Source organism: Muscardinus avellanarius (assembly GCF_963383645.1).
Source record: "Muscardinus avellanarius genome assembly, chromosome: 19".
Lineage (NCBI taxonomy): Eukaryota > Metazoa > Chordata > Mammalia > Rodentia > Gliridae > Muscardinus > Muscardinus avellanarius.
In genome coordinates this window covers 48,384,493-48,397,322 of record NC_137805.1, presented here as the reverse complement: position 1 = coordinate 48,397,322, position 12,830 = coordinate 48,384,493, and the positions used below count along the sequence as shown (strand labels likewise).

Genomic DNA, 12,830 nt, shown 5'->3' with positions numbered 1-12,830 from the left:
AGGATTTGTGGAGAGGACAGCCTGAGACTGAAGCAATCGACTGGGACTACGGAACGGGTCGCCAGGTCTCCCTCAGGATGGATGCCTGCCACCGTGGTCCAGGTTTCCTGTCCTCGCCCGCAGCAGGTTGCGTAGCAACCGGCCGCCCCGCCCGCCGCCGCCTCTAGGAGGCGGGCGGGTGGAGGACGCGGCGCGAGTGCGCGTGCGCGGCACTGACGGCCAGGGCCGACGTCACTTCCTGTTTCCTTAGGGGAACGTGGCTTTCCCCACAGATCCTGTCCCTCCGTCTGCGTCCGTGCCGCAGCTGCCAGAGCTGGAGCGGGAGCCCAAGCGCAGCCTCGCCATGGACTCAGCCCTCAGCGACCCGCACAACGCCAGTGCCGAGGCAGGCAGCCCAGCCAACGGCACGGCGCGGCCGCCTTCCACGCCCGAGGGCATCGCGCTGGCCTACGGCAGCCTCCTGCTCATGGCGCTGCTGCCCATCTTCTTCGGTGCCCTGCGCTCCGTGCGCTGCGCCCGCGGCAAGGTAGGGTCAGCGGCAAAGCCCGGCGCTTTCCACCCCATCCCGGACACCGCTGCACCGACCCTTCCCCGCAGACCTGACACCTCTTCTCCCGGGGCACTGACCCATCCCGGGGTTGGTAACCACTGCACCCACATTCCGGGGCTGGCCTTTGGTGTCCCCAGTCAGGTCACGACCCCCGAACTGGGTACTGATACATTCCTCAAATAGGGGCTGGTTTTTACCTCCACCCAGACCCTGACGTATCCCTCGCTGCCTGCATCCTGCAACAGCTAAGCTAGGAAGTCAGCCGACCCTCACACTGCCTCTCGACACGGATTGTTCTGAGCCCACTGGGGCCCAGCTAGACCAGCCACAGCTTGCTGGTCACCAGCAAAGTATTGTCCCACCTGGAACAGTCATCCCATCCGGGACACTCGGTCACTTCCAGTCTGTGCCTGAGAGGTCCTAGTCCTGAGAATGAAACGATAGTACCTTGTCATCCCTGTTAGGAGCCCTGCCTCTTCCCACCTCAGGGTTAATTCCAGAGTCCAGACACATCTCCGACTCCGACTCTTGTCATGGAGTGCCATGTGCTCACCTAGAGCCAGATCAGGCGCTAGCCCTGCCTCAAAACAGCCCATGAGACGATAACCCCAGCTCAACATCCACGTCTATACTAGCCCGACACAGTGTGCTCGCTTGTAATCCCAGTACTTGGGAGGCCGAGATGGGAGAATTGGGAGTTCATAGTCAGCCCCAGCTACTTACTCACAATTATTTACTTACAATTTAGTGAGACTGTGTTTCAAAATAAGGAATAAAAAGTCTTGACATAGTGGCGCACACTTGTAATCCAGCATTTAGGAGGCTGAGACAGGAGGATTGCAAGTTTGTGGGCAGCCTCAGCTACTTAGTGAGGCCCTTTGCGGCTCAGTGAGACTCTGTTTCAAAATGAGGAATAAAAATAGGGCTGGGGGTGTGGCTTGGAGGCAGAATGCCCCTGGGTTCCATCCCCAGAACCACACACACAAAATCCAGTCTTTTGCTCTGCTTTCTGAAACCAATTCCAGCAAACATCTCAGACCTGGCATTTTGGTGCCTCTACTTTTTTTGGAGACTGAGCCCAGGGACATTCTATCCTAGCCCCTCAGTCTGTTAGCAGTCCAGCCCTGGACACACGTCAAAGTAGCCTTTCCCTCCATCCCTACCTGAGATAGTCCCTGCATCAAATTGGGCCTCCCTACCAAGGAACCAAGCCACTCTTTGCCTCTCTTGTGAGCCTTGGCCAGACTCCAGCCCTGGCCTTCCTCCACGTCTGGCCCAGAGGATACCTAAGAGGACCTTCCGTGTTCTGCCTCCTTCTCCCACCTCCCTGCATTTACTTCTTCACAATATTAAGCCCTCTCTAGCCTGTTGCACCAGTGGCTTCTCACTTCCTGGCTCCCTCTTCCCCACCTCAGCAGCCTCCCAGTCTGCAGCTCCCTGCTGCTCCTCCCCCACCAGGCCTGAAGATAGAACCAAGCGGAAGCTGTCTTACCCAGAAAGGGCAGGACTGCAAAGCAACTGCCACTTTTGAAACTGCTCTAGCCCAGGTTCTCTAAACTACCCAAGTTGAGCAGTGACTAAGGGCCCCACCTTTCCTCCCGAGAACAGAGAGCACACTGCTGGCGCTCTGTGGTCAGATACAAAGGAGAACAGTTGGGCAGGGATTAGGCTGAGAGGCTTGGTGTGACCCTGTTTTCCTTCCTATTCCGCCTCTTCTAAGTAGAGTTCAGGTGGCCTTAGCCTCTCTACCAGGCCTGTCAGGCAGACGCTTTGTGCAAAGAAAAGTTCTGAAATTGACCAAAACAAAAGAGGTTAGGGGCAGCATGGTGTGAGGCTTGGCAGCTTGGTCTGAGCAGCCCCCAGACTGTGAGTGGTTTCCCCTGGCCCCTTCTGCTTGTGGATCACTGTCCTCAGTGCACACCTTCCAGGAAACCGTGTTCCTGGACCTCTTCGGTCATGTGGGGTGGGGATGATGCAGAAATTCAGTCAGTTGCCAAGGAGTTCAGAAGGGAGAATGAGGGGGGGCTCTCTGAGTTTGTGACGGTGATGGAGGAAGTGCTGCACACATCGGGACCAGAGCAAGGAGGCCTTGTCCCAAGGGAGACTACGCCTTGGTGGAGAGGTAGAATTCCTCCAGGAAAGGGAATTCTAAGCTGAGGAAAGCAAGAGAGATACAGAGGCTGGAGGCAGTACTGGAAGCAGCGGCTCTGGTGTGGCTGGAGCAGAGGGCCTGGGTAGAAAAGCACTTGAGCCTCTTGAGTGCCTCCCCAGTATCTCCTACAGAGCAGCAGGCAAGAAGACTGTGAGATTACAAACAGGGTGTGACCATTCATTGGTGACATCCTGCCACCAGTGACCAGAATGCTCTAAAGCATATAAAGCCCTTCAGTGCTCACTGCATCTGAGTGGCTGTAGAGCCAGTTCTTTATCCCTGCTGTACAGAAAAAGAACTGAGGGTCAAAGAATGACTTATAAAGGAGGCTCTCCACATTCAGAGGCAGAACCAGGTATGCCTAGTCCTAGACCAGGGCACTTTCCTTGATTCAAGTATGTTGAAAGACCCACACAATCCAGGCATGGTGCATGCCGGTAATCCCAGTACTTGGGAGGCTGAAATAGGAGGATTGCAGGTTTTAGGCCAGCCTTAGCAACTTAACAAGATCCTGTTTCAAAATAAAAATAAGCCGGGCGTGGTGGCACATGCCACTAGATTACGAATCCCAGTACTAGGAAAGCTGAGACAGGAGGATCGCAGATTCAAGCTCAGCATCAGCAAATAGTGAGACTCGTCAACCTAGCAGGAAGCAGGGCCCTGTTTCAAAAATAAAAAAATAAGCCAGGAGTGGTGGCACATACTTATAGTCCCAGCATTTAGGAGGCTGAGACAGGAGGGTCGTGGTTCATGGACAGCCTAAGCTACTTAGTGAGGCCCTTTGCAACTCAGTGAGACCCTGTTTCAAAATCAAGAATAGGCCCAGCGTGGTGGCACATGCTTGTAATCCCTGCGCTTGGGAGGCTGAGACAGGAGGATCACACAGGCTCGAAGCCAGCCTCAGCTACTAAGTGAGGCTCTCAGCAACTTAGTGAGACCCTGTTTCCAAATAAAGTATAAAATAGGTCTGAGAGTATAGCCTGGAGGTAGAAAAGCCCCTGGGTTCCACCTCCAGTAGCACAAAAGAAGAAGGAAGGAAGGAAGGAAGGAAAGAAGAGTAATAAAAAAAATCGAGTTGGGGGTGTAGCTTGGAAGTAGAATGCCCCTGGGTTTCATCCCCAGGACTGCAAAAAATAAATAATAAAAATAAAGTAGGGCTGGGTGTATATCTTGGAGGTAGAATGCCCCTGGGTTCAATCTCCAGTGCCATAAAAAATAGAAAAAGAGAAAAGAGAAAATAAAACAGTGCTGAGGAGTGTGGCTCAAAGGTAGACTACCTCTGGATTCTGTCCCCAGTACCACACACACACACACACACACACACACACACACACACACCCCATACAAGTTACATTTGGGCCTGAGGAGCAAACAAGTCAATTGCCTACTTCCTCTACTTTGAGTCTCTTCCTGGTCATTTGTCAAGAAGAGAGAAAAGTTGGTGTGGGGGGCCAGGAGTTTTGAATTCCACTGGTGTTAGGCCCTAAAGCCAGCTGAGAGAGGGCATGTGAAGACGGCATTGCTATGGGGTCGCAGTGTCCACAACAGGCAAGACTCTTTGTGAAATCCTTGGGAGAAGGTGGATCATGCAGGAGGACTGGGAAGAAGGAGCCTGGGAGAGGCACACTCTGCAGTGCCCACCCTGTCCTGAGACCTCCATCCCCAGAAGGCAGTGAATCCCCCCAAGCAGGAGCTGCCCCTCAGATTGGTTTAGCAGCGCTTAGCCCTCAACCAACAGGACTAGGGCATCTCCAAGAGTGCTGGGGCAGAGAACACCAAGTCTTCCTCACAGAATTCAGTCCCCAAGATGCAGACGTGTCGTTGACCAACTAGATTGAAGCTGATGTGCCTCGAGAAGGAGGCAGCAGCTGCCCTGGCACCGAGAGGTGAGAGTCCAACAGGCAGAACAGGAGAGGAGCAAGAGAAGCACGGCAGGGGCCCGGGAGAGGGGCTGGGGGCCAGGACAGGATGCTCAGGGAGCCCATGGCCTCTTGAGGAGTGGAAACCTGAAGGCAGTACAGTGTTCAACCTTGACAGTGACGCTTATTTAAAAAAAAAAAAAAACAGTTGGCATGGTGGCACTCACCACACTGTAATCCAAGGACTTGGGAGGCTGAAACGGGAAGATCACAGGTTCAAGGACAGCTTCAGCAAGTAGAAAGACTCATCAACCTAGTGAGACCTTATTTCAAAACAAAATAGGGCTGGGGATCTAGATCAGAGGTAGAGTGCCCCTGGGTTCCATCCCCAGTGCCACAGAACACATGCACACACACTGCAGCAATGCAGAAGCCTAAAGGAAACCTCAGTGCTGCTCCTCAGAAGCTGCCCACTGAGCTGTTGGGTGTGTAACCTTCCAGAACTTTGCTTTTGTGGTGATGGGGATGGTTTAGGTCCTCAAATATGCAAAGCACATGATCTGCAGAGCTACAGCCCCAGCTCACCTTCCAGAGCTTTTTCTATGCAAATATAAATGTATGTATGTATGTATGTGCTTATATATGTATACATAGGTAACTTCTTTTTTGGGTGGGGGGGTGATACTGAGGATGGAACCCAGAGGGATTCTACCTCCAAGCTACACTCCCAACCCGGTTTTATTTCTTACTTGGAAATAGGATCTCACTAGGTTGCTGTGAGCCTCACTAAGTTGCTGAGGCTGCCTTTGGACCTTCCAGCCTCCCAGGTACTGGAATTGTAAGCGTGCACCACCATGCCTGGCTCTGATTTTTTTTAATAGTATGTAGTTGTCATTTTTCTGTTAGCTCTACCTCATCCTTTTATGTCAGAGAGGACAGATAACGGGTACTCCAGCACAGACCTCGAAAGGAGCACAGACTGCACAGTGAAAGTCTCCTGCCATCCCAGCTGCCCACTTTTTCTCCCCACAGGCAGCTTCTTTTTCTTAGTTATCCATCCAGGGAGATTCTATGCCTTTACAGTAAATAAGCATGTTTTCTACTTTTTTTGTTATGTAACCGTTGCATTTTGTTGCATATATACACTCTGTTTCCTACACCTGGATGTATTCCCAAAATATACGTTGAAGATCCAATCGTTTCAGCACCTACAGTGCAGCCATGTTCTTTCTTAACAGCTGTGTGGCAGCCTGCCTGTACCCACAGTTTGTTTAGAACACCAATTCGCAAAGGATAGTCAGTGGACCTGCATTTGGGCATTTTCTGGGATCTTGTGAGAAATGCAGATTTAGAATCAGAGCTCCGGGGGGGCCCAGCAGCTTGTGGTCTAACAAGCACATAATCCTGCCGCCTGCCCCGGTGGAGGACCACAGTCATTTCAGTTGTTTGAGGTTTTCACTATTACAAACCATGCCCAAGTTCATTAATGTGTCCTTACGCATTTACATTCCTCATTCGTTTATATATTTGTAGGCTAAATTTCCTGAAATTGATTTGCTGGCTCAAAGGCCAGGTGGTTTTTTGTTTTTGTTTTTGGTGGAACCCAGGGGCTTTTTACCTCCAGGCTATACTCCCAGACCTATTTTTTTTATACATATTTTATTTGGAAACAGGGTCTCACTAAGTTGCTGAGAGCCTCACTAGGTAGCTGAGGCTGACTTCGTACCTGTGCGATCCTCCTGTCTCAGCCTCCCAAGCGTGGGGATTAAAGGTGAGCGCCCCCACACCCTGCACCAGGTGCCTTTTCTACTTGGATAAATTTTACCACACAATTGCCGTCCAGGTTGTATTAATTTACTCTCCCACCAGCAGGGTGCAGGGTCCTCTGTCCTTGTTTAGTGGCTGCACAGGAAGCCACTCTCGAGGGTTTCCAACAGGTTGTGCTGCTGTCAGGTGCAGGCTCCAGAGCAAGCTGCTGGTGGCCCACTAGTGTAGTTGTGGTGAGGATGACTGGTGGCCAAGGAAGGAGAGATCGCTCAGGAAGCAGATTATGGTGAGGTGAATGAATGAATATGGAGTCAAAGTAGAGGAGACCCTGAGGTCTTCAGCTGGGTAGCAGTAACAGAATGGTCCCAGATTCCCAGATCATCTCTAGGCATGTCCTAGAATTGTCCTCCAGGATCAAGCTGTGCCAGCGGCTTGAAGCGGGCATCTGTCTGCCCTTACTGCTTTTACCTCTGCCCTGATAACTAAGTATCCAGTGTCACCAAAAGCTAAGTTTATTTCTGTTATTTGTGTCAGCTTTTTTCCCCTTCTCTATTTATAATTTGTGTTCCAGAAGCTATTGTATTTGCATAAGTATGTCTGATTACAAAGTCCAAATCAAATTGGTAGGGAATGGTAACCATCTGGGTATTTTTGTAACTATGACGTTTAACTGTTCCTGGCTGGGCACAGTGGCACACACATGTAATTCCAGCTACTCAGGAGTCTGAGGCAGAAGTAAGGAGATATAACTCACAATAGAGCACATTTCTGACATGTGAGGCTTTGGGTTCAATCTCCAGTACCACAAAACAAAAGGTTTAGCCAGACATAGTAGTGAGTGACTGTAATCCCAGTACTTGGGAGGCTGAGACAGGAGGATCACAGATTTGAGGACAGCCTCAGCAAGGTAGCAAGACTCTCAGAAACCTAGTGAGACTCTGTCTCAAAACAAAAATTAAAAAGGGCTTGGAAGTAGAATGCTCCTGGGTTACATCACCAATAACAAAAAAATAATAGTTCAAAGCTATTCTTTTTTCTTTTGATACTGGGGATTGAACTCAGGGGCATACTACCTCCAAACTACACCTTTTTTTTTCTTCTTTTTTTCAGTCCTGGGGATGGAATCCAGGAGCATTCTACCTCTGAGCTATACCCCCAGCCCAGCCACATTTTTTATTTTTTATTTTGAAACAGGGTCTCACTGAGTTGCAAAGGGCCTCACTAAGTAGCTGAGGCTGCCCTCGAACTGCGATCCTCCTGTCTCAGCCTCCCAAATGCTGGGATTACAAGTGTGTGCCACCACACCTGGCCTTTATTTGGTATTTTGAAACAGGGTCTTGCTAAGTTGCTGAGCCTGGTCTCAAACCTGTAATCCTCTCGTCTCAGCCCCCCAAGTACTGGGATTACTGGCGCATGCCACCATGCCCAGTTTAAAGCTGTTCTTTATCTTCAGGATTCTATTATTCCTCAGAAAGGAAAGATAAAGGTCACCTAATAAGCAGTATTCAAGATAAACAGTATCTGGGCTCCGCAGCCAGACCGCCTCAGTTTGATTCCTGGCTCTGCTGCTTACCATCTGTGTTACCTTAAGCCAGGAACTCTCCCCCAGTAAGCCTCATTTTCCTCAGTGATAAAATGAACCTCGCCGGGCGTGGTGGCGCACGCTTGTAATCCCAGCATTCGGGAGGCTGAGACAGGAGGATCCGGGTTTGCAGACAGCCGCAGCTACTTAGTGAGGCCTTTTGCAACTCATTGAGACCCTGTTTCAAAATAAAGAATAAAAAATAGGACTCGGGGTATAGCTCAGGGGTAGAATGTGCCTGGGTTCCATCCCCAGTACCTCAAAAATAAATAAACAAATATAAAGAATAAAAAGTTGGGCTGGGGTATAGCTCGGAGGTAGAATGCCCCTGGGTTCAATCCCCAGCACCACCAAAAAAAAAAAAAAAAAAAAAAAAATGTACGTGCTTTGTGGGGTTTTGTGGAAACAGGGCAACGTAAAGTATCTAGAACACTGCTTGCCACATAGAAAGTTTTCAGCAAATGTTTTCCTTATTACTATTACTGCCAGTCAGATTTGATGTCTCCAGTTCTGACTCACTGTTGCAGCATGAGGCGTCTGTAACAGTCACCCACAGAGGAGACCACATTCCTCTGTTTGGTGGAGCGTCTGCCCAACCTTGGTTTGTCATCGAATAATATTGAGCCTTTCTGCCCAGGTATTGGGCTGAACTGAAAGGAATATGTGGAAATGAGCCATACACTGGTTTGCAGGTGAAGCCACAGAGTCCCATGTGTACTTTCATAACCCCTGTGTCGGTGTGTATCTGGCTCTCCCTGCGTACCAGACTTAAAAGGCTGGAGCGCATCTGCGCTAGCTACCCTTGATGCTCGTTCACGTCCCTGCAGAAATAGTATGCTGTCAGCTTACTCCCGAGTCCCTTGTGCATAAAAATGAGATGAACAGCTGGCGTGGCGGGCACAGCCTCATTCCCAGCTACTGGGGATTGCAAGTTTGAGGTCAGCCTGGGACGACTTGGCAAGACCCTATCTCAAAGTAACACTAAAAAGAAAAGGGACCAGGCATGGTGGTCCATGCCTGTAATCTCAGTACTTGGGAGGCTGAGACATAAGGATCAAAGATTCAAAGCCAGCCTCAGCAACCTAGCAAGACCCCGTTTCAAAATAAAGAAGAAAAAATAGGGCTGGAGGTGTAGCTTGGAGGCAGAATGCCCCTGGGTTCCATCCCCACTACCGCAAAAAAATAAAAAATAAAGAGCTGAGGGATAGCTTAGAGGTAGAATGTCCCTGGATTCAATCCCCATTACATAATAGTAATAATAATAATAATAATAATAATAATAATAATAATGATGATGATGATGATGAAGAAAAGGTTAGAATGTAGCTCAATGGTAGAGTGCTCCTGGGTTTAATCTCCAGTACAACCAAAAAAAAAAGAATGTGAGTAGCATATCCAGCCTGCATGATCACCTCTGGCACAGTGCTAACTACTTCCTGTGCAGCTGGTTTATAGCTGAGGAGGTTAGGCTCAGAGAGAATCCCCTCTTGAAATCCCACACTGGAAGGAGTGCGGTGAGGAGTCCTCCTGCGCCTCTGACCTCAGGACACTCTTCACCACCTGGTGTTCATATCATGTGTGGCGTCAGCCCATATGTCTGCTTTATCACTTGTCCCACTGTACCATAATATTCTGTTTGCCTCCAAGGTCCTAGCCTGCCTGCCAGGGAGCTCTCCAAGATCAGGAGCTACTTTATTCTCTACTCACACCCCTGCTACACAGAACCATATTAAACTTATGGGGGTGCACAGAGGGACCAAGACACACTGTACACTGCTGCCAACACAGAAACCAGGCTGCAGGCGGTGACACAGGCCTGGAGTCCAGCTGTTCAGGAGGCTGAGGCAGGAGCTTTGCAAGTTCCCCTGTCTCAAAGTAAAATAAAAGGCTATGGGTGGCTGGGCATGGTGGCTCTTGCCTGTAATCCCAGTATTTGGGAGGCCGAGATTGGAGGATTGAAGGTTCGAGAATAGCCTCAGCAAGTAGTTAGACCCTGTTTCCAAATAAGAAATAAAATGTGACTGGGAGCCAGGCTTGGTGGTGCATGCTTGTAATCCCAGCATTCGGGAGCCTGAGACCTGGAGGATCGCAGTTTGCAGACAGCCTCAGCTACTTAGTGAGGCCCTCTGCAACTCAGTGAGACCCGGTTTCAAAATAAAGAATAAAAAATAGGGCAGGGGGTGTAGCTCAGAGGTCAAATGCCCCTGGGTTCCATCCCCAGACCCGTAAAATAAAATAAAATAAAGAATAAAAAAACAAATAGGGGAGGTATAGCTCGGAGGTAGAATGCCCCTGGGTTCCATCCCCAGACCCGTAAAATAAAATAAAATAAAGAATAAAAAAAAAATAGGGCTGGAGGTATAGCTCGGAGGTAGAATGCCCCTGGGTTCTGACCCCAGTTACACACACACATACACACACACACACACACACACACACACACACACACATATGCAGGCTAGGTATATAACTTAGTGCTTACTGCAAACCAGAGTGCCTGCCTAGCATGTGTGAGGTCCTAGGTTAAGTTCTCAGTAATAGCCAAGCGTGGTGGCACACACTTGTAATCCCAGCATTTGGGAGGCTGAAACAGGATTGTGGTTCGTGGGCAGCCTCAGCTACTTAGTGAGGCTCTTTGCAACCCAGACTCCGTTTCAAAATAAAGAATAAAAAATAGGGCTCTGAATAGCTCTGCAGTAGAATGCCCCTGAGTTCCATCCCAGTTCTGAACAACAACAACAACAACAAAAAAAAATCCCGAGTAATGCAGAAAAAATTAAAAAGCTGAAACCAGAGGCTGGTAGAGAAAAGGAAAGGAAAATGGGCCTCTACGTGACCACATCGCTCACCCTCCCCACCTGCACCTCCTGGCAAAGCTACTGTAGTTTGATTCACAGAGTTGGCTCCATAGGCAGGACCTAACCTTCCAGCTGCAGGACTGGCCTGTGGCCCTACATGCAGGGGGTTGAAGGCCTGGTCACTCTCCTCTCTCTGATAATCACAACTCCTCGAGAGATATCATGGTACTTTACAATTTACCAGCCTCTCTTACGTCCCACTTTTTTTTTTTTTTTTTTTTTTTTTTTTTTTTTTTGCGGGTCTGGGGATGGAACCCAGGGGCATTTGACCTCTGAGCTACACCCCCTGCCCTATTTTTTATTCTTTATTTTTTTGAAACCAGGTCTCACTGAGTTGCAGAGGACCTCACTAAGTAGCTGAGGCTGTCCACGAACTGCGATCCTCCAGGTCTCAGCCTCCCGAATGCTGGGATTACAAGTGTGCGCCACCACGCCCGGGTTTTAGTCTTTTATTTTTGAAACAGGTTCTCACTGAGTTGTGAACGGTCTCGCTAAGTAGCTGAGTCTGTCTACGAACTGCAATCCCCCAGTCTCTGCCTCTTGAATGCTGGGATTACAAGTGTGCGCCACCACACCTGGTCAACATCCCACTTTTTTGCAGGTCTGGAGATGGAACCCAGGAGCATTTGACCTCTGAGCTATACCCCCTGCCCTATTTTTTATTCTTTATTTTGAAACAGGGTCTCACTAAGTTGCAGAGGGCCTCACTAAGTAGTTGCAGCTGTCCGTGAACTGCAATCCTTCTGTCTCAGCCTCCCGAGTGCTGGGATTACAAGTGTGAGCCACCACGCCCGGCTAATATACCACATTTTGATTTAAGCCTCTTGGCCCTTTCTCAGGCAAGTGAAGCTAAAATTTGTCATCCTGTTTGACAGATGAGTAAACTGGGGCTCAGAGAGCAAACAACTCTCCTCAGTCACCCAGAATCCACTAACGGAGGATTAAGTCCTTTGGATGTAGCCGGATGTGGTGGCGCACACTTATAATCCCAGCATTCAGGAAGCTGAGACTGGAGGATCCGGATTCGCGGACAGCCTCAGCTACTTAGTGAGACCTTCTGCAACTCAGTGAGACCCTGTTTCAAAATAAAGAATAAAAAATAGGGCCGGAGGTGTAGCTCAGAGGTAGAATGCCCTGGGTTCCGACCCCTTTACCACACACACAAAATACTTTGGATATACTTTATATGCATCATTTTGATTATGTGTAAATTATATCTGTAGGAAAAGTTCCCAGAAGCATAATTGCGTGATCAAAAGGCTTGATCATATAGTTTTGACTATATTGCCAAGTTTTCTCTACAGGAAGACCAGTTTACCCTCTTTCCCCATAGTAGCCTCGCCAACTTGGTATGTTACCAAAAGTTTGGATTCTTGCCATTCTTTTTTTTCTTTTTTTTTTTTTTTTTTTTTTTTTTTTTTGATGGTACTGGGGGTGGAACCCAGGGGCTTTCTACCTCCGGGCTATACTCCCAGACATATATATATATATATATATATATTTTTTTTTTTTTTTTTTTTTTTTTTTGGAAACAGGGTCTCGCTAAGTTACTGAGAGCCTCACTAAGTTGCTGAGGCTGGCTTCAAACCCGTGTGATCCTCCTGTCTCAGCCTCCCAAGCGCGGGGATTACAAGTGTGCGCCACCACACCCGGCAGATTCTTGCCATTTGAATGGATGAAAAATGGGACCTCAGTATACTTTTGTCAGGGTGGGGGGAACTAAGGAGTAACCCAGAGGTATACTACCTCAGAGCTACATCCCGTTTTTATTTTTAGGCAGAGTCTCACTAAGTTTTTGTGTGCTGGCCTCAACAACTTAGCAGAACCTTCAGCGACTTAACAAATTCCCACGCTTGTAATCCCAGTACTTGGGAGGTTGAGACAGGAGGATCGCACAGATTTGAAGCCAGCCTCAGTTACTTAGGCTTTCAGCACCTTAATGAGACTCTGTTTCAAAATCAAAATATAAAATATGTCTGGGAGTTTAACCAGGGTTCCATCCCCAGTACCACACACACAAAAAAAGATTCAGTTCTTGCTGTTGGTGTTTTCCCATGTGCAG

The 12,830-nt window shown here is 48.9% G+C and overlaps 1 protein-coding gene across 2 annotated transcripts in view; it reads left to right on the top strand.

The window, feature by feature from the left end:
• Positions 1–280: 280 nt before the first annotated feature.
• Positions 281–12,830, top strand: part of HM13 (histocompatibility minor 13) — a gene marked incomplete at its 3' end in the record, with an annotated part of 53,915 nt that continues 41,365 nt past the window's right edge. For both annotated transcript variants that reach the window (XM_080716773.1, XM_080716772.1), the window contains exon 1: positions 281–526. In XM_080716773.1, the coding sequence (XP_080572899.1) occupies positions 344–526 (183 nt within the window). In that variant the 5' untranslated portion in view covers positions 281–343. The remainder of the gene's footprint in view (positions 527–12,830) is intronic.